The 25094-nt window shown below is 41.1% G+C and overlaps 2 protein-coding genes across 4 annotated transcripts in view; one reads left to right on the plus strand and one right to left on the minus strand.

Moving 5' to 3' along the window:
• Nucleotides 1-6772, plus strand: part of slc25a21 (solute carrier family 25 member 21) — an 87761-nt gene extending 80989 nt beyond the window's left edge. For all 3 annotated transcript variants that reach the window (XM_044166175.1, XM_044166177.1, XM_044166176.1), the window contains 5 exons: nucleotides 1356-1463; nucleotides 1587-1751; nucleotides 3351-3532; nucleotides 4610-4662; nucleotides 5369-6772. In XM_044166175.1, the coding sequence (XP_044022110.1) occupies nucleotides 1356-1463; nucleotides 1587-1751; nucleotides 3351-3532; nucleotides 4610-4662; nucleotides 5369-5430 (570 nt within the window). In that variant the 3' untranslated portion in view covers nucleotides 5431-6772. The remainder of the gene's footprint in view (nucleotides 1-1355; nucleotides 1464-1586; nucleotides 1752-3350; nucleotides 3533-4609; nucleotides 4663-5368) is intronic.
• A 3277-nt stretch (nucleotides 6773-10049) lies between these two features.
• pax9 (paired box 9) lies at nucleotides 10050-18549 on the minus strand. Its single transcript, XM_044166172.1, has 4 exons — nucleotides 18356-18549; nucleotides 17105-17719; nucleotides 14918-15057; nucleotides 10050-11031 (listed from the first exon to the last, which is right to left on the minus strand). The coding sequence occupies exons 1-4, from the start codon at nucleotides 18357-18359 to the stop codon at nucleotides 10777-10779; spliced, it is 1014 nt and encodes a 337-aa protein (XP_044022107.1). The 5' UTR covers nucleotides 18360-18549; the 3' UTR covers nucleotides 10050-10776.
• Between the last annotated feature and the right edge of the window lie 6545 nt (nucleotides 18550-25094).

The raw sequence follows: 25094 nt of genomic DNA on the forward strand, positions 1-25094 counted from the left end.
AAAATAATGACAAACATAACACTGTCCTAATAAATAGATTACACTGTATATTTGCTTGGCGGTTATTAATTCTGGAGACTGGTTACACTACAGGTCATGAATATACAAGTGGTTTCATCCTTCTCGACTAATCTGGTTTCTGTTATATTGAGTCAGAGTTTTAAGCTAGACAGATTTGAGTTGTTGGGGCGCGGCCACCACACACCACCTATTCAGGTGGCAGCCAAGTGTCAGGCCGTGATGGATGGCTTACCCCTAACTTATCGGGAGGCCGCCCCGGCACAGCGCATATGCTCCTCTTGTATTTACAGCCATTGGTGGAGAAATGTTTACCTGTCTCATTCATCATGCTCTCTTCCCCCTCCTCCACCTCCTTCTCTATCTCTTCATCTTCCTCTTCCTCAAGTGCCTCCAACCCCATTTCCCCCAGAGGCCCTCGTGTATCAAGTACTGTAATCACATCGGATCATTAGTGCGAGTGAATTACAGATTGGTTCTGAATGGCTCTCTCTCTCCTATTCAGTGTGGCACAGCTGAATGCCTTCACTCTGATTAATGAGGACACACACAGTAATAATACAAATAAGGAATTAAAACGTGGCTGGCTGGCTGTGTAAACATAGCAAGGCATGTCTGAGAGGATGGTTCCCGGGGCTCTGACAGCAGGATAAAGAGGCAGGAAGAGTAATGAGCTATAGACACGTTCTTGACATGTTCCCATTACGCTTCTCTGTGAGCATGCATGCGCGCACATACACACGCACACACACTTGCATGCACACATATACTGCCCCATGCAAATACATGTAGTGTTGCAACAACCACAGTTAATTACATGTCAGGGATAAACATTTATAAATGAGTAGTGTACTTACCTCTTCTATCGCACTGGGTGACACAAAATTAAGTCAAGTGCTTTGGTTATTTGATAATAACTGACTATTATATATTTGTTTAACTTCCTTGAATTTAATTTTACGCCTTTTTAATGATGAATCCTAAATTGCTTGCTCACATTCCTATTACCTCCTTTTGTTTACCTTCCTCTCCCTCCTGTCTGTCATCTAACATTTTGTCAAATGATAACAAACACAGGTATCCTGTGTATCTTCAAACATTTGTCAAACCAACATAATGACAGACGTGACCGAAACAGATGTCCATTTTAGACCAGACAAAAAGACTCGGAGAACAAGTTTCTGAAAAAGAAACTACGATTCAGTATTAAGCTCTTGTAGCCCGGACACGTTGACAATTTTCTTGTATTGTCTACATCAGTTTGCCTATTCTGCTCTGTCTCTACCCAAATATTATCTCCACATTCTAACTCCTAAATCATTTTCACAACCCCCCAGGCGCTGTCTGTAGCAGGGCTTGGCGCAGGCTTGACTGAAGCTGTTGTCGTCAATCCATTTGAAGTGGTGAAAGTCAGTCTCCAGGCCAACAGAGATTCCTTTGCAGAGGTTAATAGAAATACAATATTGTCTTAACTCGTAACGTGTTGGTAATGTGCACTTTTCTCTAGAGTGGGTTTTTTTGTCAGCATTTGACATGTCCTTCTTTTGAATTCCTTCTCTCCAATACAGCAACCATCCTCATTCGCTCAAGCAAGACGCATAATCAAGTCAGAGGGATTCGGACTGAAGGGTCTGAATAAAGGATTAACATCAACACTGGGACGCCATGGAGTTTTTAACATGATCTACTTTGGCTTCTACTTTAATGTCAAGGATGCTATTCCCACCAGCCCGGTAATATGCCAGTCAAAATATATGACCGCACTTTGACCTACAGTTCTGTTTCGATTTTTGCCGACAAATGCAAACCCAAGCCAAGTGACAGACGCACCAGTTTTCACTAAAGACTATATGACATGCACGTGTCCCAGCCACCTCGCCAGTGGGGAAATGCTGGGAAAGTGTTTGACAGTATGATTAGTTAGCCTGCCTGCCATAGCAAGGAGGAAGCAAAAATCAGAGAGGAGCTTGTAAGATCAGCCCTGCTAATACCTCGTCTGTTGGCTCTTCATAACATCCTCAAAGTTTCAGATTACACATCCGGCAGGGCCTGATGGCCCAAACAAAAGTTAATTTTGTTTAATGGAAACGTTACCATACGCCAGTTCCTCATGTAAAAACTGGAGCATTAGATTAACTATGAACTAATTGGAAGCAGACAACGATACTATTTTCAAGAGGTTACAGTGGCAGCCCAGGCTGTGCTATATTTTTAACATTTTTCCAGTGACGCATGGTGTACAGAGAACCAAGTGGTCATCCTCTGTGAATGATAATTATGTGGCTGGATGACCCAAATAGCTCTCTTCTTAGATTGTGGCCATTGCTTTGGGGAATGATCCATCGGTATGTACATTGATGGAATGATCCTGTTTGTGAGTCTAACAACGGCTATTGTTGAGGCAGAAAAGGATAAATATTGTGGCCTCCGACAGCTTACAGGCTGAGCTGATAGTGGCTTTTCTCCAAAGCCCTTTTGTTAGCAACATGAGCAATGAGCTTGCAACTCAAACATGTCCATAGTCAAATTGAGCTGGCCCAGCTCAGGCTTCTCGCATATCACCATTTTAATAGTACAGAGGAGGCAGATAGCACACTGCCATCTTTCACAAATGAATGTGTAAGGAGATGTTTGCTTAAGGCTGTTAGGAAGTGGGTTGATGGGTATACTTAGGCCGTGGGTATGGTTTACCCCCATCCCTACATCCCACTTGAAAAAAACAGAAGAAGTGGGATTAGCTGTTGATTTACCTCGGCTCTCAGGGTGTCCAGCCGCTTGAGAAAGGCCTGGACCAGAGAGGCTGCTGTCATTTGTAAAAATATCCCGGCCAATTAGCTGTCAGAGCTCTCTGAGTCTGGGCTTCTTTGGTACAGTAATACCCCTGTGCCGAGTCACAGCCCAATTACCCAAATTGTCCCCATATGCCTCCCCAGTCTGCCTGCATGCACCCTGTTTATAAATCCTCTGTCTTGGCTCCCCAAAGAACATGTGCTTCTGTTCAGCCAATCAGAATGCTGCACCACAGTCAGGAAGCACTAATCTGCCCCCCGCTACCATAAAATGATCAGGGCTTTCATGCCAGCTTTGCAATCATATGCACAAGCCCCGTTATGCTCTCCTTTTCTTTAGCTCACATATATATATCAGATCAGAATCAGAATCAGAAATACTTTATTGATCCCCGAGGGGAAACTCTTTATACACACAATGTCTCACCATTTATTTTGTTAACTACTTCTTTTGTGCCATCATATTTAACACCTGGTTCCCACTCTAGAGATGTTGTAAAATTGTGCTAGTTTTTTAATCCTGTATATCCTCTTCTTTACCAGGACCCTACCCTGGAGTTCCTGAGGAAGTTTACTATTGGCCTAGTGTCTGGGACCATCTCCTCCTGCGTGAACATTCCCTTCGATGTAGCCAAGAGCCGCATTCAAGGCCCCCAGCCTGTTCCCGGAGAGATCAAGTACCGCACCTGCTTCCAGAGCATGGCACTGGTGTACCGGGAGGAGGGGTATGAACGGGGGTGGGGGGGTGGGGGAGTAGGGGATCCTCAGGACAAAATTTTTAATTCTGTGGTGCATTCAAGAATTAATGAGGCACTTTGTCTGCTTTGTTAGCAATTGATGGTTGGCTATCTGCCAAACTGGCTGTCAGAAAAGACAAATGTACCAGCTGCAGCTACAAGTTAGCAGGGTTTGATTACGCGGTGTGAGTTTCCTACGCTAACTACAGGGGAAGTGCATGAATAGCTTGATGCAAAGCTGTGATCCGATGAATGGAAACCATATAGTGACGTTGCATTCTGGGCTGTATTCCCCTCGTGTGTGATCATACATTTCTGCAGTCTGTCAGTTGTACAGTAAATGTTAACATATTTTCAAGCCTTGGAGAATGACAGCTCTAAATGGCAGCTTCAAGGAAAGATGTATGTTATGTTAGCAATTGCCCTAGGCTTTCCACTTTCCCCCATGCAGGTCCACTAGACAAGGGCCAGCGAGATGTTTGTAGTTAGTGGACACAGGAGCCTTGGGGGCTGCTGCAGTAACGGCACTGAAACGCTGTCGTCGCAGGGGTGCATGGAGGGTGCCCCCTCCGCCACATCCAGTCCCCTGCTCTAACACAACACAGTCCCAGCTAATTAGTGGTCCCTATGGGAGACGTCGTTAAGCAGCCCCTAACGAGCCGCGCGGCGCTCTATGGGTCAATCTAATCAGACAGAGGGCCAGGGAGGAAGTGGGTCGAGCCTTATTAACGCCATCAGTGGCGGGGACAGGGAGCACGAGGCGGAGGCAGGCAGCCACTGATCACCTTGAATGCATTAAAGGGCAGGTCCTCGCCACCGCTGGCTGTTAGACCCCAACTATGTACCTGACTGGGTGAGAGACAGGCAGACCAGCAGACAGACAGCCAGGCAAGAACTCAAGCTACACACTCTATCCTAAACACACATGCAAGTACGCACGCATACTGAAGGCACAGATGAATAAAAATAGTCTTCTCTTGAACTGAAATCTTGACTTGATTTACATAGATTGAGTAGTATTTTGTATTTGTACTTTATTAACATCCTTTTGTTTTTTTTTTATAGGTACTTGGCACTATACAAGGGGTTGGTGCCCAAGATAATGAGGCTTGGACCAGGTAACAAGAAAAAGTTAAAATTGTCCTTATTCTCACAAAGATGAAAAATGTTCACTTTGTTTTTGTTTAAATAATAGATTTGAGATTGGTAAATAAACAGAAATCTTTTCTTCTTTTTTTTTATGCCCGGAAACTCTCAAATTATTAATATTTTAATCAGGCAGTCTCATTGAGATTACGATCTCTTTTCCAAGAGAGACCTGAGAACATTCACAGGAACACAAACAACAAACAGAATCAACACAAGTAAACAAGGAAATAGTAAAAGCAGTTACAAGAGGCACTGAAAACATATAGCACAGCACGTTAGTGCTAAATTCAACTTTGCATGAGTGTTTCCAATGATATGAGGCGGGAACAAGCACTACTTCCTTCTCCGACATATTGATTCTTACTGTACCAATAACAAAAATGTCAAATCCATGTTTACATTGTTTTTTCTGATATCTATGCAATGTTTGAATGGAAACATTGTGAGCCAGAACCGCTGCCTACCCCACTAGTCTTTCCTAACTTGCCCAACCATGTAATGTCTATATATAATATAGTATATCCCTTTGTGTTTCCCAGATAGCCTGTAAATCTGCATTTTCAATCACATGACATTAAAACTCAGTTCCTATTGGCTGGGTAGCTCATGCTGCTTATTCACTAGCAGAGAAATATGAGTTGATTCTTTGAAGCTCTCTCTTCTGTTCGGTTACAGGTGGAGCAGTGATGCTGCTGGTCTATGAATATGTGTCTGGATGGCTACAGAGGAACTGGTAACAAAATAAAACAATCAAGGAAAGGAAACCCACGAAAGTGCCTTATGGATTGTGCCTCATTGCAGATATCGTTAACGGACTCCAGTAAAATGCCAAATGATCATTACAATATATCTTAGAATGCAGCTTTCTAAGAAAAAACTACATCTTCATCGAAGTTAGTTTCTCAGGAAATAAAAACAGCTGCAGCATTTGACAATTGACAAATAGAAAACAGGTTTTTAACAGTGGATCAATAGGTTTTAAAGGCCCTGAAAACCTATTTTCTCTGTCAGCTTCTTACTCTGAGCAATGAGGTCCTACATGAAAACAATATTTTCTGCTAAATTTAGAACAGTTTTCACATGAGGGATTTATGTATTTTGTGCTTTTTTTCTGTGCTCTTATCACTTGTTTGAAGTGGCTGGTGCTCAATTGGAAACAAAAGTGATGTCACGTACGTTTGTGCACCAGTCAGAGTTTAGCAAAATCTGAAGACAGTTGTCAACTCTTAAAAAAAATAATAACTAAGAATGTTTATAGTAGCTTATGTAGTCATGAATACTTAATGTTCTAGAGAAATGCATATTTGAAACAAAGTTTTCAGGGGCTTTAATGTTCAGTTTCAAATTAAGTAAACACTAAGAATGGAGTGATGGAATTCTTACACTGCAATCACAAAAGCACTTGGAAAACAAAAAAAAACTCAGCTCCAGACCCACTATAGAGCACTCAAGTATAGATCATCATTATATAGCTGGACAGTACATGTTGTATGACGGAACAAACACATACTGAGTTCAGATGAGTCTCATTTCTTTATACCAACCTGACCAGAGCTCTGCTGGACTCAGTGGATCAAACATCTCTATCAAACTTCACTCGTATCTTAATATAAACTGCTCATTAAGAAGCAGCTTGTGAAGTCAGCTACAGTGCACACACCCACTGCAGCGCAGTCTAGACGCACACATACATACTCTTGGTATGTACACATCTTCATATACAACAATGCATACGTGATTATAAATATACACTGTGATCACACCCTCAGTACTGAGCCTTATTGTACTGTATATCTCAAACAGCCACAGTAGTGCCCAATGATTCTTAATAAGAATTATTGTGTAAAAGAATTTATTTTACACTGATCTAGTGTTAAGGCCTATCGCAGAACTTTTAATATCTTTTGCATGACTGATATTTTTATGCACCTCCTTTAGATTGGACTAGCATGAAATCTTTTTTTCAAGCTTTTATTGGAAAGAAATTGTGTTAATTTGACTTTTTTCAATCTAAAATATTAGCATTTGTGGAAAGTTACTTACATGTATTGGTAACAAATAAAAAGGAATAAAATTCAACTCCTCACTTGGTTCCTCACTGTGTGTCTGTGCGTGTGGGTGTGTGTGTGTTTGTGTGTGTTAGCGGTGGATTAAGCACTTGTGTGTCCTGTAACTGTAAGTTTGTGTTGCTGCATGTTTGTCTTCTCTAGGGGCGTTTCAGCTTGGCGTTGATATAAGCGTATCACCTTCCGTCAGTTTACCACTTCTTCACCCTCCTGGTATTCCCCCCATCAGAGCACTTTGTTGTTTGAGAACCTGTCAGCTGTAGAAGTTGCATTTGCCAACCGAGCGTCAGTCTTTTCTCTCTCAGTGGCGGGGGGGAGTCAGTGTCTGAGCATAGCTTTAGTGCAAGCTAAAACAACAAGCTCCAGAAATGCAAATGTGGCTGCAGGAATGGGCTGTTACCGCACACATTTTCTCCCTCAGCCAGTCTATCTCTTACACAAATATGCACACCCACCCCCACACACACACACACACACGCACGCGCACACGCATGCAAACACACACACCTGTTGCACAGCCTTAGGGGTAGTGGCTGCTCTGTAAGAGACTCATCTTAACCTCATCTGGTAGTAGCTTATACTGAGCCACGTTGGCATTTGATAGTCATCATTAATGTGGCAGTTTCTCTCTGCCAAAATGGAACGGCTCCTGGTCTTTTGCCCAGGGGCCTGTGGTGATAGACTAACAACTGCAGCCTGCAGACTGATGGAATTGTAAGCGCTTAACCTGTCCTTTCTGTAATGGAGTCCTGAATGCGTATGTTTGTTTCAGACTTGACAGCTTGTAACATGCGCCGCGTGTATTGCTGGTAGCTGAGCAACAGAGCCACCCTTCACCTGAATTCCCAGCACACCGCACTGATCATAAATCTTCAGTAGCAAAGTCCCCTTCTCCTCATTTTCTTCACACCCTTTCCATGTATGTTCCTCATCCTCAGCCATAACATTTCAATTCAGTGGCTCCACTTGTGACAAGCCTGCAATTTGGACATGTCTTTTCCCAATGCAGACGTGGTTGATGCTTTAATATAAATTAAAATTTCTGGGATTTACACTGCATGTAAAGCAAGCAGTGATTCATGTCAATGCGATCGAACACGGGAGCCACATGCGTATATACCAAAGACACGGAACCAGACATGTTGTGATTTTCCGAGTTTTTCTTTTTAAGAGGTTTTACTCACCTGTCTGCTTAACGTTGCTGTTTTAAGGCATTAAGAAAACATTCTGGCAGTTGTCAGCTTCTTTTAAAAATGTTCATTGAGCAGGAACATGCATGGAGCACTGTATTCACCCAGTGTTGGATACTCTGCTCTGTGTTACTCTGCAAATGGCTGTCTTGTTTCTGATTGCATGTGGAGAAGTAAAGATAACCATATGACACTGAAGTCAGACTCAGCATCATTAATTATAAACACGTGTCTGCCCCTATTTTTAAAACTACGCCTCTTAGACCCTCTTCCATAAAGCTGACCAACATTAGACTACAAGAGCAGGCATTATTAGACTTTCGAGAAGCTATTCCTCCTGTCTAGAAAACACACTGTTCCTATTTTTTAAATACTGGTGTCAATTAAGACGACCACATTTTAATTTTGTTGTATGAGTCAGAGGAGACTAACAAGACTGTGCTCAGTTCATGTAGCTTAGTTGAAAGGAAAAGTTGTTTGGTCTTGTTGTTTGTAGGTTGAGGTAAAAAACAGAGCATGTAACGACTTTTTCATGCCACTCAGAGAGTTAACCATCATTTACTGTACGTGATGGATGGTGGATGGTAAAGGGGTGGCCGTGAGGGCTGGCTGGTACAGCGAGTGTATGATCATCACGTCCCTGTGATGTGGTTCACATACGGTCAAAGAAACACTATGATCCCTGAGCAACGGTCCGTGACCACTGGATGCGGGGAAGAGAGCTTTCCAAGTCAAATCAGCCCCTGCATGGGGAGGACTGTTGACACTGTCACATGGAGGGATTGTTTATGCTGTAACACCAGAGGAATGGAAACATGGGGCCATAAATAAGGCAACCACCGTCTGAACCCTCAGCAGCAGGTAATGCTATGTAAAAGAGCAGGTGAGCAATTGTATCAAGTTATTAATCTACAACTTTATGTCCACGCTGGACCCCAGTTTGTTTAAATCTCTGGTTTCCACTGCAGGGCTAGACAGTGCTTGCCAGACACAGTCATAATTTATTACACTACACTTTTCCCCCCTCAAAACTTTTAGAAAGTATTTTTGCATCATTTTCAAACATGTCATTTGTCAACTGGGCTGTGTGCTTTTCTTTTGTAATGAACACGTTGAGTTGGCCCTGACAAGCCCTATTTGGCCCTTTTGTGGCTGCTGAAGGTTCGCGTTTGGGTCAGATGTCTGATGACCTTGGAGACCGCAGGCCAGTGAGCCTATTTGTGGCTCTCTGAATGCACATGGACTCCACCTCACCCCCGGAGTCTGGGAGTCCCCAGCTCACAGAAATTTTAATGCAACAGTGATGTTCAAATTTACTGTCTGACACACAGCTAAATCCAACTGAAAAATTATTTATAACTTAAAACTGTTTAAAATGATTGGAAATTATAATACATGATATTAGACCTTCACTATTATTTACAAATGATAGTTTGATGATAGTTTACAAAATTATACAACTCCCTTATGAGAAATTTACTGAAGGAAGCCTTTTCTGTAAGTTCAAAAGAATATACAGTGACATTAAAAATATGTCTCTATTTTTGTAATACTACTGCATTTTATATTTTTATCACTTCACTTTAAACATAAAAATGTGCTTTAGACACTACATTTATTTAAGAAAATTGTGCAAAATATTTTGTAGGACTACTTGTATAATTAAATTTCTTTAAACCATGTATCCCTTTGTCATTAAGCTAATATTCAGACATAAATGTTTATGAATATAGAAAGGGCCATATTAAGTGTAATGAGGTGAGGTTATTTTAATGACCAAAAGGTTTAAAAAGAATTGCTTTATGTGGTGACAAACACTGTGCTCAAAGCATTTCTGATGAACTTTCCTAGTGAGCCCTGACGCTTGGTAGAGAAAATACAGGCCTTGTATGAGCACATTCATACATTTTTTTTTTATGGAAAGCAGTTTCCTACTCATGTAAAACAGGCCAGTAGGCTACAATACCCTGAATTTAGCATAGCTACACTAACAGAAAGAGAGAGGGGAAGATCAATATTTTTAGCTGTGATGGTGTATACGTTGTCTGCTCTCAGAATAAAAGGAGTCCCTAAACAACCGGCAAACTTCATGAAGACCAATAACAGCCAAACAATTTAATAAGATACATTCAATTTCATTGTGCAACATTTGTCAATTGTTAATGCTATAGACTCCAACATAAGACCAATGCCAATTTTGTCTGAACGTGCATGGAGATTCCCATGCTTCATTCAACGTACCTTAACCTAATAAATAAACTTCTCTCTGGAGCTCTTGCATAGGCTACATTTTTAGAGAAGTGGGAAAACAATGCTCCACAAGAGTTACTTTATCAAAACATAAACAACACAAAAAAGCATATAAAAACAATAGCAATTAATAAGCACCCTGAAACACTAATGCAACGTTTTTCCCCTCTTCTTTGATTGCTTATTCATGAAGTTATACATTACCCCATTTTGCCCAAAGACATTTGCAGAAGTGTGCAAGGAATCTGAGGGGAATTGTGTTGATGGATGGAGTAACAGTCATACATAGTCAGTCCTTCAGTACGCCTGTTCTGCAAGTTCTTTAAGATAATAAGTTTGTAGTAAACATTGACAGACTGTTTATTCCTTGTGTGTCTTTGGTCTGACTTTGGTCTTTGGTGTGTAGCAGGAAGGAGGAGATGTGTGGGGGGGGGTCACATACAGAACGGCACAAATATGGGTCCTGGGGCCGAGTCCTTCATAGAAAGGATGCAGTGGGAATGAAATGAAGCCACAGGGGACAGACCTGGTGTCTCCTGTCCTTGCCCCCCCACCCCTCCCTTCTCCCATCAGTCTGTCACAGCACCGAGGCGGTGACTGGGTGGATGGCGTCACGGTTGGCTGTCATGCTCTTGAAGGCCAGAGGGGTGGCGATGTCACAGCTGTGGGGAGATAGAGCACTGCCACTGGCCGGCTGCCATGTGGGTCCGGTCACATAGGCCGAGGTGGTGGCGCTGTACCCCATGTAGGGTGACACTTGGGTGGGAGGGTGGTAGGGAGGGATGCTGGGTGCTGTGACATAGCTGTTCACTGTGGGCAATCCATTCGGCGTCTGGGAACAAAAGAGAGGAAAAAAGAGAATATTAGCTGTGTTAGAGGTTTGAAAGGTCTCTGAAACCTCCCTGCTTGGTGTAGAAATCATGGTTAGTGGTTTTCATTCCATCTTTTTCCTAAGAATTGAAAAAATAGACATTATTTGCCACAGAAATATTGTCAAATCTTGTCACATGAGAGTCAATTAAGAAGCAAGATTTCCATTTTTAGCTGCATTATTTAGTGACATGACCCCAGCCCAGGTAGAGGCACACAAGCAGCTGAGTTATAATAGAAAAAAGCTGAGGCAAGCTGTAGAAGAAAGTGAAAGGAAAAGCGATGTTGGTGGAATTATAAACAGCAGAAACTTAAGTTCTAACTTCACATCCACCGCATAAAAAACCCATTTTCCCAATTTTGATGAAAGTATGAATGATCAATTATGCGCTCTCATGCCCCTGGAACATATTAAACATGTATTAAAACCATACATGCATGATTGCCCCTCTGTCCATGGGACTTGTTTTCTACCCTAAAGTGGACGTTTCTCCGGGCGACACTGACATACCACGTCAGATGATGGGCGACAGGGCGGTTGGGGGCGCCACAAAACAGATGTCATGAGAGATTGAGAGTGAAAGGGCAGGGGAAATATGATAGAGAATGAGGCGAGCATAGGGTTCGAAGCATGAATGGCTTTGCTTTTCTGGCACAGCGACAGGACTTAACTTAAGGAATTCACAAAAGCATTTCAACAGGGAGGCCGAATTTCTGTTCCTGGGTGGTCTGCGACTACTGAGAATTATTTGTAAAATCGGGATCTTCTCTGTTTCTTTGACTTGTTTTCATTGACTTGCTTGACTGGCTGAGTCACTGGCTATTTCTTTAAAATAGACGTGAAAAAATATACTCTAAACTGACATTTGTGGTGATTGTAAAACATAACTATAGAGTGAAAACTTGTTTTCTCTGTATGCACGCGCCTGTGGGTGTCTGTGGGTCTGTGTTGGGTGACTGTGGGTGCCTGTCGGAGTTTGTGTGTCTTCACTTGGTTCAACGATACTGAAGCTTATTTCACGAATAGCCACACAGGCTTTGAGCGGTGTTTTTAAAATTATGTTGTTTTTTTTTCATTTAAATCAATTAGTCTCATTAAACATTTTTCCAAAGATTATCACATGTTCCACTAATGAAAAGCACCATATGGAACACACACAGTACGTACATACTGTATACTATAAACACACACATACAGTATGTGTACATATACACATATACAGTACATATACAAAGTAACAGGAAACTCATTTCAGTATAATTCAATCTACTACAAGAACACCACAAAGTACAGCCTCAGAAATGACCACAGACATGTCTGACATTCAAAGGGTGAATTTATGGCAGTACTCTTGTGTCAGATTGCATCATTTGTTTGGCTGTACCTGTTATTTTGTCCACCCCTCTTCCACCACCCATTATCTAAGTGAATGTACTATCACTAAAACTATACTACACTAGGTACATCTTAGAATTTAGAGATGTGTTTTATTTCAGATTTACATATCAGCGCTAGCCTACATAACAAAATACACAACTTACATTTAAAATGTCCTAATAATTAAAACAAAATTAGTTTAGGTTCATCTTCTCTTCTTTTGTTAATCAAAATATTTTAATAATAATACATGCGTTGTTTTTTTTGATGCATTTTTGAATATTATTATTAAGCAGAACTGAATAATGAATAATAAAAGCATTGACGCCATTCATACAAATAATTACAACTAAAGCGGATTCACTTCGTCACGCTCTGATCTCATTGTTTATATTTAAAATAAATCATTAAAAACCTTTGAATACTTAAAAGCACGTTAATCTAACGCGACCAAAAAAAATGCATTAAACATTATATATAGCTATTTGTCGTTATGAAAAGTAAGTTTTACTCAATGTTTCAATCGTTTTCGAAACATGAACGGAATCAGCGCCGAGCCGCCGCGCGCACTGAGCTCGTGACCTAACCTTAAATCTTTTTTAATGATGCTCTTCTTCTTCTTCTTCCAGAGAAAAACCTGAGAGTCCCATGGGTGCATCTGCCCTCTAAACAGCGCCTATAGGCCGCATGTTACTAACCGCAGCCTCTGGCCTTATACAGAAACAAAAATAAAAAGACCTTTTAGAAGTTTTCAGGTTCCCATTTGAAATAACTTTGCACTGACAGTCAGCCTTTAGGAAAAATATCTTAAGAAACAGGTCTATAGCTCTAAGAAAAATGTGAAAAACATGACGTGAAGAAAATGAATTGTAGTTTGAAAACCTCGGGGTCTTTCAGCCTCCGTTTCAACACGACCTTGCATGACATCTCTCTTTTACTGTTTTACTGTCTCTCTCACAAACACAAATGCAGATCTATTTAACATTAGATCTCAGCAGGCTGCAGTAGCTGCCTGTGTAAAGTCTGAATGACAAAGGCACGGTTAATCCTCCAGTCCTTTGCTGGAGCAGTTAGTTGCTTCACCATTCTTTGTTTTTCATACAATAAACTCTGTAATTTATAGGGTTGTTATTTTCTGCATTTAATGGCTCACTTCTGTTTTTGTATAGTTGGTTGGCTAACCGCTCAGACAGTTACTGTGTCCACTTTGTGCTGTAACTTTTGAACGCTCCTAATCTCACAGCATCGGCCCTGTTTTCTGCGTAATGAGCATGACAACTCCCCCCGTGATAAAGTGGCAAAATAAATGATGCGGCATGAAATTGTTCTGGGTTTGTTTTTTGTCTGTAACGAGAATCGCACGCCCTGTCAAAATAAAGAAAACAAGCACGCATGCGCGCGCACACATGTTGTCATCATAGCCCTTCATTTGTTGCCTACTCTAGAAAACCAAAAAACAAAGACCTTTACATAAACTACTAAAATGAGTTTTGCATAGAAAAGTAGAGACAAAAAATGAATAAAAATCTAAATTGATTTAAGGACTATATTTAATTAATACGTATTAGGCGTAGGGCGAGTTTTCACCCTTTGCAAACTACTAAGAAAAACTTAATATATTTTAATTCATGTGAACGTGTGTAATGTGTGAAATTCGGCGCAGATGAATGTATTAATCTCGATCCTGCTTTATTTTGTATATGGCTATTTCACGTCTATTTATCGACTTTAACAACTCAGTGCACAATAATTTATGTAGTGAAAGTTTAGGCCTGCACGACAGTTGTTTTAGACAAAATATGAACCTATCAGCTACTGTAGTTTTTCGCAATAAACCTGAATAAGACAAATAATGCGGTGGTCAATGTCCCTTCTATGCAGCTCAATGTCTTGACTCGACCCCTGCATGGACTATGGCACTGAAACCAACCCTTTAAAATACTGTAGGCCTATGCTAGAATAATTTACCAGGAAACCGAAAACAGACTATATATTAGTTTGCTGGCTGTTTTTTTTATGGGTCCAACCAGTTTCTGAGTGTTAAGCACGCGACAATTAATTTCAAAAACTCAACATACCAAGCTGGAAAACAAGAATCAAGAGAATAACTACCCTATCCAAAACTCTTTAACCTACCAATTATTAAATAATTTACACTCAAATGATTCATAAAAGCACTGACCATGCAGCAGGACCTACAGGAAGTACACCCTGTAAAGCCAAAATAAAAAATAATAAGATATTGTAAAAAAAAAAAAAAAAAAAAAAACACCATTACCAGCTAACCAACAGAAGGAGCGCATTAATGCTGTGAAAGGGAAATTTCCAAGCCACATAATTATTAAAATAGTATAAAATACTCAAGACTTCAGTTACATTAATAGTCTGATGGCCAGAAGTCTGGATAGACTCTTTTCACTTTTGTTGCATTTTAGGTTACAAAAAAATAAGAGGTGTCCATTTTTTTTACCTGTGTGTATTTTGCTTCAGGTTCTAAATGCGGTTTATCCACGCCATTGACTAGTGGAGAGCTTGCTGGTGGGAAATTAGTCCTGTTTATAGCGCTCCATTCTTCTAGTTTGGCGCTGGAAAAGGATGGACTGTCACTAACTGGGGGGGCAAAAGAGAAAGAGAGAAGAGAAGAGAGGAAAGTCAGAGAGGAGATTGTAAGATTAGGAAAAGACCCGCACAGGCCGCTGCTTCTCGTGCATCCGGCAGGCCCAGGTTAGCCAGGTTGCACAAGACAATAAACCCTGTGACATTTTGCACTAAAGCACGGTTATTTGTCATTTTACGCACAAATAGCTCATATATCAATGGCCTTTCCTGTGCGTCAGGTTCTTATAAAGCGTTTTTACTCTTGATCAGTTACACAAAAATATCAGTTTTAGTAGCCTATGTAAAACAAAATTTGCATAATCTGATATTGATTATTCTCTGCAAGTGAGACTTCTTAAAATTACGTTTAGATGGTTTCTCTTGTTTCAGTAATTGTCTTCAACCATTAATCAATAAACGTGATCAGGCCTAAACTTTTTATGGATTAAGGATTTTGACTAAGAACATTGAGACAATATTATCTGTCATATTTCTTCACGTGCCTTAAAGTAAATGTGTTTAGACTTAAATGTTTTGGTTCCTCTTGAAGAGCAGATTGAGGCCCAGCTGAAGGGGCAGAAGTGAGACGACTCTCTGGTGGGTCAGATACATTTTAGCCCACCAAAACGTCTTCCTGTCGGGGCCAAATTAGATTTACTTTCACCGCCTCCCTCCTTTTGTGCGTGATGGATATTATATTATACACAGTTCCCAACGTTTACAATGGGAAAAGCAAGCCCACCAAAGTTATAACTCGATAAAGAGCTTTTTCAAATGTGCGTTTTGTACATGTTGAAATAGTATTTTAGATTTATGTAACTGAAATCACCCACATCAGTTTACTCTATGCTGCCTGTAGTCAGTAAGCCTGTATATTTAAGTCTGTGTGTGTGTGTGTGTGTGTGTGTGTGTGTGTGCCCGCATGCGCGTCAAATTAAATTTTACCTCAAGTAAAATCACTAATCGTTTATGATATTAAGCCTGCACATATTGTCTTCATTTCTAGCTGTTAGCTGCCATTTTTCCATAAATTCCCAATCTTTTCTTTTTCTTTTTTTTTAATAATCTGACTGGTGAAATCACTTTGGTGCAAATGAGCTCGCACCTCTGCAAATGTACTGTAAAACTTAGCATTCAAAAACCTGCCACAAACATCTGCTAATAATTTGGAAATGCATAACTTGTTTATAAAGGCAGCCTTTCAAAACACAATCCTCCCCTTGTGATTTCTCGTGGATATCTGCCTCACATTTGTCTTGTTTAGATTGCCCGAGTTAGGCTTTCGGATGGCGGCGGAAGTGGAGAGGAGCCGGGGCGTGTTTCTGCATGGTAGCCATGAATCCTGACAGAAAGGACTGCTTGCAAATGGACTGACAGCACTTCCCCTCCTGCCACTGGAAAACAAGCTCTCAGAAAATCCCTTTCACAACACCGAGTCGACTATTAACACTGATTTATGCCGGATCCTGTTTCACTGTTTCCAAAACAGTTGTGGTCTTGTAGAGTACAAGCCAAAGTTATCTGGGCCTACCTGCATGTGACACATATACGACAAACATAACACGTGCAGCAGAAAGCATATCTTATTGCGAGCTGCCTATTGTATGCCCGAATCACGGTTAAACCTGCTGAATACGCAGCCCTGCACACAATGTCTGGCTCCAAGTCATGGCAAACATTCAGAACACCTCATTTTGATGCACTTCATCTCACCGCCTTTCCCTCCGCTGTCCCTCTAATATTCCACATCCGCCTCTTAATTATTACTGCAAGCCGGACCATCTGTTTCTGGACTAACCTGCCTCCCTTTCAAATCAATATCAGCAGGCAGGTCAAATGGCATTTAAGCTCTCTCTTCATAGAGGCCTGTGAGTTTATAACGTCCCAATAGTTACTTTCGGAGGCCTAAAACAATTAGAGTAACTCAAAGGGGGAAATAAATCCACTTTCTCCCTCAAACACAGACGCATTCGCACTTTTGCGCGCAAAACCCCTTCAAAAGTTGTTTAAATGTAGAGCAATAAACAAATGCAACCGCCCTCCATGCAGCCATGCTTACTTTGTTGCTCTGTAATAGACCGTATCCCCAGAATATCTGTTACAGAGTGCGAGGAAGGCCATATCCTGTGCATGGCCATGTGTCCGGGAAGGGTGGGCATGCCAGGGGGATTGGGCACTTTGGATGTCGGGTATGAGTATAAGTGGTTATAGGGTAACGTTGGTTGTGGTGGTGGGTGATGCGCCTGCTTGCCCGACTCATACTGGCTTTGCTGGGACAGATTCCCGATCTTGTTGCGGAGGATCCGACTGATGGAGCTGACGGAGGGCAGATTGAACTTGTCGCAAACCCCGTCGGCGAGTAGCCTGTCCCGGATCTCCCAGGCAAAAATCCCCGGGTCTCTCTGCTTGTATGTCCGTATGTGCTTGACCACAGTGGGTGTGGTGACCCGCGGCTTGCTGCCTCCGATGGCCCCCGGGAGAATGGAGCCGGTCTCGTTGTAGCGGGCCAGGATCTTGCTGACGCAGCCGTGGGAGACGCGCAGCTGCCTGCTGATGTCACAGGGTCGAATCCCGAGCTGGGCCAGCTCCACTATCCTGAGCCGAATGGCGTTGGGGAGCGGCCTGCCGTTCACGAAAACACCGCCGAGTTGGTTCACCTCACCGAAGGCTGGCTCTGGTGTCAAAAACAAACACACAAAAGGGCAGAACAATGAGACAGCGATTAGGTAACCATCCCAAGGCCCGCCACAGACTGCTTTAATCCGGGTTAAACCACATATTTATAGGGCCTGATATTTCTTACCAAACACATAATTGTATACAATCAAATATAGCAAAGATGTTAAGTGTTAAACTGTGTTTTAATCTACTTATTAAGGTTTTATCATTTTGTAACAAAACAATGTCTCTTGATAGTTTTTTTTTTTAAATCCATCATTATGTAAAGGCACAACTTTTTAAGCTTTAAGTGTTTTCACCAAAAAGTGTTCACTCTAAAATGCCTATTTAGCACTTTCGGTTAGGCTATGTATAAGGTTTGGGTGAAAAGTACCCACCAACAGCTGACTGATAGTTGCCTTGCAAACAGGCTAAACTTCACACGGATGTCCATTGGTCAATGCCAAAACTCATGCGTAACCGACATATGTAATAATTCAGTCAGCTGGTTTCTTCCCACTGGATTAACAGCTAAACTGACCCGCCAAAACATCACAGACCAACAATATCTCGATATACTTTTCCCACCTTGTCGCTGGACCGTACGCTGCATCCCTGACAAGAAGAAAACCCGATCCAACATTGAACTCACCCATCGTGTTAAAGCCGCAAACGAAGAATACGGTGTCCGGTTCGTGCCTCCTGCGTGGATCCTGCTCCGCGTCCAGCGTGTCCACTGTCCAAAACCGCGTCCAAGAAAATCTTCTTGCGCGATAAAGAACAAGAGGGACAAAATTCTCGATCTGCTTCCTGACGGCGCTGGAGACAGGCTTACATTTCAATCTGTTGAAATCAGGAGGCTGGACTTCCAACGCTTCTCCTCAGCTGATTGGCTCGGCTCTCCAATAGACTTTCGAGATTTCTCAGAGCTGCGTTGCTATTGGTCCAAAAGTTTGACATGACAAGTCCACAAAGATCCCCCCCCCCTCCAGTCCTCCTCCTCGTCCTGCTCTCTCCCACCAGAGAGCAAAGCTGGGGATATACCACCATGAATGCGTTTGTTATTGAGACAGATAGGGTGAGTATAACGCAATATCAAGATTTTGGATCAGCTCTTCAGCTTTTCAACAGTGACGTGGCACTAAATATATAAAAATGCGTAAAAAGCTCCAGTGGGAGACCATCACAACGAACCATCACCTGAAAAAATTAATATTTTCATGAAAACGCACAAACCTCTGCAATTAAAAACCCCGTGTGACTCATCATTAATTTAATCTATCAGGTTTGTTTTGATAAGAAAGATTAAACCTTTTGAAAATTGTAAACCTGCGTTTGGGTGGCTTTACGCTCCACTACAACAGCCTTCATCTCAACCTTTTAAATGGCATCATTAAGGAAATGGGAGGAAATGAATGATTGGTTTTGAGTAATGTAATTGGCTGCGTGATGTTTGTAAATTGTATCTCAGTGCGCTTTAGGATTATCACACTTTCTCATTTGCCGCCCATGTTTTTACTCCCCTTTACGCACCAAGCATCGACTGCTACACTTTGTAAAACACGCCAAAAAGAAATCCTTCACGGGGATGATGTTTTGCTGAAAATGAAGCGATCAAAAGGGGGACATGTTTAACCGTTGGAAAGAATCTGTATGGTCATGCAGTTTGAAGATAAATGGCAGATTTAAACCTCCGCCAGATTTATCTCTTGTGCCAATTTTAAATTAAGTAGTATGTGATTTATTTAACATTACACTTCAAGATGTTGTTTTAACTCAATCATTTTCTCTTTTTCATCTCATACTGTAAGTCCATTTGATACGCATTGTGGGTTTGCACCGGACAGGCCAAATGTTGCCTCTCTTGCCAATTATGCACAGCAAGCTTTGACGCATTCAGAACTCTTATATGATAAAGAAATGACCTTTTTATGTCTTAACCTTTACATAATTACCTTTCAGACTCAATTCTTGCAGGCCAATATCTTAAAAAGGGATTATTTCTAACTTTACTACCTCTGCATACGTGCACTCGCTGTACAGAAACACCACTTGCAAGCAATAAGAAAGATTTGTTGCTTCCCGACACGAGAAACAAACACACGCCATAACTTTGCGCCTTCACTCTCTCCACATTTTGACACATGCTTTGGGTTTTCTCGTGTCATATTTTAAAAAGGCCACGGCGCATGACTGACCTTCATCTCTGTACAACCTGAAGGGATCAACGTGCATGTAAACATCAAACGGCGCCCCTGTACAGCCGTGCAATTAGGAATATTGTTGAAAACCTCTGCTGACATTAAACACCGAAGCGGCTGCGAAGGGCAAAAAGTACACAAAGTATTCTTCAGTATTTGTTTCAGCATGCACAGCTCTCTGGGCTAGATACCGCAGGGTAAACGTACTATACCTACGTTTTTGTTTAGTTTTCCCACCTTTTCAGGATGGCATAAATCTCTGAAATTACACAGATTACAATGTGCGCCTTAAAAGTAATACAAGCCAGTAGACGGATCTTTTAAAGATGCGTAAAGTAACGCTTTTCTGGAGATATTTTCGTTTACATGAAGGGTTATTTGCCTTAAGACGACCGACTGGGGGTCTTAGTTTAATAATTTTCTAAATTTACCACCGCTTGTGCCCCCCACCTGCCTACCCTGCTCAGCTCCCAGGCCACTAATGCGTCAAGGATAATGTTTACCGTGGGGAAACGTGCTCAACTTGTTTCCATTGAGGTACCTCTGGTGGCTGAAATAACAAAAGGTCAGTGGTGAGGGATCAGAGGTCTCCGCAAACTGCTCCATCTTCAGCATTTTTAGACTGAACGGACACCTTCCTCCGTTTTTTTCTGTGATATAATAGATGTCCACTTGAGGACGCGTGACGCTGCAGCCCAATCACCAGTTTTTATACGTGTTCATCTGATTAGTGACATCACACAACAGCTGGAAAATATTAACATTAAATCGCTGGTTGAAATAAATAATTTGCAGGTTATTGAAATCAATGTTTACAATTCCCATGCAGTCAGACAAATTATGTGATTATTAGGCCTACACTAAATCATTGCACTAGCCTGTTATAATTATTATTTATTATATTATTATTATGAGTTAAAATTGAAAGCGCATAGCCCTGGTTGTTAATAATGATTTCCAGACTACATGGCTGTCACATGCACGTACAGCTCACAAGCCCAAACTCGTCCATGTCGAATTGAATTGTTCATTCCGCCTGTGAAGGAAACGCATCACTTGTCAGACAAATTGTGTAACGATGGACTCAAAGCTCCGACTGTAGCTCTCTGCAGGAGACAGGCCGACTTATTCCCTCATCTCACACTGTTTCTCTGGATTTGGCAGCAGGCTTCTGTACAAATTCTGCTGTGTGACAGCGGGCCTTCACATAATAGCTATTGATCATATTTGCTGCTCAAGTTTTAAGATAAAGGCACCTTTATATGCAGATTTTACTTACCTGCCAAAAAAATAATTAAACAAATTTTACTTGTCTTGAAAGCCATTTTTGGTATGATGGATTTTCTTGATATGCAGCAGGCAGAGTATATTGGACTATTGTGCTTTCACGGTTTATGTGCAACAATGTGCAAAGCAGAGTTTACATCCCACAGTCTCAGTGTGCCTCCATAATCTATACTTTAATGCTTGAGGGACATTTGGTAAATAATATCATAATCTGAGTTTCTTGCACTTCCTCCAGTGGAAGCTGTTTGCAGCAAAGTGACCTGCAGCCTCTGTGGAGCCCCCATCCAGTCTCTCTAAAAGTTAATTTTTTTCTCTTCAAAAAGTCATTTTACAAATATATATATATATATATATGTATGTATATAACCTTTAATTGCAAGATAATATAATCAAATTTTATGTAGCCTAATTAAACTCTTGCGAGATATGGATGAACCTAAGATAGCTAATGATTTATATCAGGATAATCATAATTCTTTTAATTATTCAATAATCGCTCTATTATAGTGTATTAATTATGCCATTTGTCTCTTTTGTTTGCAGATTTGTTCTCCTATTCACCTTTTGTGGAATCAGCTGTCGTCCCAGCTGGATCGTGAAGTTGCTTTATACTGTATACTGGCTGATCTCGTACCTGTTTACATCACAGCTTTCTTTCATGTCAAAGTGTTTGCTTTGGTCATAATTGAGTTCACGAGTAGAGAAGGTCCTTATTGACTCAAGATGAAGAAGCATAGGCTAAATATATTTTTTGTGCTGCTTCTTTCTTTCTTTTTCTTTCCTTTTTAGATTTGTCATTAAGGTGCCAACAGGATGAAGTGGAGAGAAACTAAATCAATATGCCAGCCTTCATCAGGTAAATATGTCAGCTGTACATCATTATTATCTCCCAGTGTAGCTTCAGAACTGTAATGACCACCGGTTGGATGTCATAGTTCTCCCACTTCATTCCCTGAAATCCCCCAACATGAACACACACACCTTCAGCCTCTCTCAAGGATTCAACTTCTTGCTAGAACATAAAATATCCACAATTATAAATCACGCGCGGAGATTTGAGCAGAGGAGAGAAAACTGCCGTGCCAACAGTTTGTTTACATCTCTACATACTGTACTTGCAAAACAGCTGTAAACTGTGATGGCAGCCACTCCCACCTCAACTATCTCCTTCATGTGTGAGCAAAGTAACTTTAACCACCTTTTCTTTTTAATTTCCACATTTTCAACAAGTGAAGACATGAGGACCTTTTTGTTGTCACCACAATGAGAGATGCAGTGAGAAATACCTGCCCTGATTGCGTAGGCTGGAACTTTTTCCACATCTAGTAACATTTGAAACAGGCAAAAGAGTTGCGGGTTGTTTCAAGATTTCGATTTAGTCTGATCGAAAAATGATAGTTTGTATATACCTAAACAGTTTTCTTATCACAGCAGCGGATCCACATTTCTCCTCAGTGGAGATCAGTATGATCCACGATGTTGCTGTAAATACAAAGTGGTTAATGACTAAAAACAATCTCAAATCAAATCAATATTTTGAATCTTCTGGAACATCGTCCACTTGGTATATTTAACATCATCAAAATGAATCTCAAACAAAATGTCTCTCATAATCAACATATATTCTTCATCTAACAGTGAGACTTAAGCTAATTTATACACCATCAGCAACCGAATTAATGCAAAACTGCAACGAACTCAATAAAAAAACGACGTCTCATGTTGTGAAACCAAAATAATTTCACGCTTGAAAGATCGAATCAAAACTTTAAACTGTGAAACTATTTTTGGATTTATTGTCATGATTCGCATTTATAATCAGCACCTCTCAGTTCCATTTGTGCTCTGTAAAGGATGATGATGATGATGATGAGGAGGGAGTGGATTCCGCTTCCTCCATCAGCCATCAGCCATCTTAATGTTTCACCAAACAGATTAATTAGAAGCAGGTCACAAACATTATTCCTTCATTAGTTTTTTGAGCAACCAAACATTTCTTCAATCTCTTAGTCAGTCACATTTTATCTTCATCTTCCAGGGCTGCAAGACGTTGAATGGAAGCCTAAAGAAATAAACTGACACACTCGACAACAAATCAGCTAAATCACCAAGTCCCACAGTTTTAACTTCGTCATCATACAAATAAAAAAATAACTAAAACATAATATCAGAAGCTCAAATTAAAATTTTAAGTAAACGAGTTAATACAATTTCGAAGTTTAAAAAAAGACTCCATTGGCTGTTCAGTCCTGGTTTTTGTTTCTCAGCTGTAACTTCATGGAAAATAACATTTTCGATGTAGGGGACAACTATAACAACTCAGCTATAAAACAATAGCAGTAATTTGAGCTGTTGTCATTTTGATTTTGTACTTAAATATTTTCCACCATATTGTAAAATGCTATTTCTAAAATTATTATTATTATTATTATTATTATTATTATTATTAGTCCTACCTATTATCATTAGATCGTTCACAGCGGTGCAGATTTTCCATGCAGTGATTTAGTTTTTGTCATAATCAGATCCATCCGCGTTAAATTTATTGCAACTTGACATCATACATGACTTTGTATCAGTGGGCCTGAACTTCAACACTTCAAAATAACTTCTTCTATCGAGAGAGAAGTAACAGCAGATGGGTTGAGACGCATTGACTGTAATCCGTCAATTTATTCTTCTCTGTGGTCCAAAAAAAAAAAAAGTGCAGGAGAAACTTCATAATCTGCGATAGATGCAGAGCCGCTGTGCTGCTCAGATTCTCCGTGGAGAAAAGCTGCAGAGCGGTGAAAAAAAAAAAAACGTTCCCGGTTTAATGTTCCCAGTAAGATCCTGAGGGAAATCCAAGTCACCACTAATGGGTTATTACGGGGACGCGCAGTGATTTCTTGCTTCACAGAGGGGCTGGAGGTCTGTCATCTCATACTAACTGTCCCCAAACTGACTGACATCTGCAATGACACACATGCGGAGAGTTATAGTGTGTGTGTGTGTGTGTGTGTGTGTGTGTGTGTTGCTTTCAGGAACAAGGCCCAGCACTTTGTCACCCAAACGCACCACTAATCCGGGTTATTAAGGCGGAGAGGGAAGTGGTGTCGCCTCCAGCTGTTGGATACAAATATGATAAGACTATATGGAGCTTTAATATGTGGAGGCTGCTGCTTTTTTAGGGAAATGCCATCACTCGGGCGCCTTTAAAATAACCCGCACTGATGACTCTAACCTTTGCAGCCCAAACGGCGGTGACACCATTAAAGTCTTTCTGCAGGTTAGCACTTCTCCCGGGCTGAGTGGCCCGGTAACTTTAGTGCGGCCTTAATGAGGACGAACGCGGGTTAACGACGTATGTAGTCGTGTTTCAGAGGCCAGGCCTGGGTTTCAGCAGAGAGGGACAAAAAGAAACAATATTTACGACACTTTTAAGCATACATCACTTTGACATCTGTTCGTCTGGCACCTGGCATCCATTAGTATTAAATATTTCATTCCGCCCTAATTTGGAGCGCTCTTTGTCCCTCACCAAGGACATTGGGGAAAAAATGGAGAGCTGTACCTTCAGTGCGCTTTCACGCGGCGTTTCTTTTGTGCAGAAAAGTGCAAATGGGGTGTTGATACAGACCACACCGCCGCGTTATGCGCTAGACTTGAGGAATCGTTGAGTCATACCTGGATTGGAGTTATATTAAATTTCCTCATCCATTAAGACCCCTGCATAAGCGCAGAAACATTCCTGCAATTAGTCAGTTTTGGGCACACGAGCGTCAGATTGTTACACAATGTTATTAGATTACTGAGTGGACTGAGTGTTCAATATCCTCATAAACAAACAGAGGTCGACCCGGAGTCAGATGTATAATGTCAGTGTGAATTGTGACAAAGCACACGTCCTGTGATATTTTTGTT

This window comes from Siniperca chuatsi, linkage group LG15, assembly GCF_020085105.1.
Source record: "Siniperca chuatsi isolate FFG_IHB_CAS linkage group LG15, ASM2008510v1, whole genome shotgun sequence".
Lineage (NCBI taxonomy): Eukaryota > Metazoa > Chordata > Actinopteri > Centrarchiformes > Sinipercidae > Siniperca > Siniperca chuatsi.

What these genes read in the sequence shown, in the direction of transcription:
- pax9 (XM_044166172.1), bottom strand. An exon ending in GTCTATTACAGAGCAACAAA is followed by an intron (nt 15,058 to 17,104) that starts GTAAGCATGGCT and finishes TTGCCCCCCCAG; the next exon opens with TTAGTGACAGTCCATCCTTT. An exon ending in CTGAAGCAAAATACACACAG is followed by an intron (nt 11,032 to 14,917) that starts GTAAAAAAAATG and finishes TTTTGTTCCCAG; the next exon opens with ACGCCGAATGGATTGCCCAC.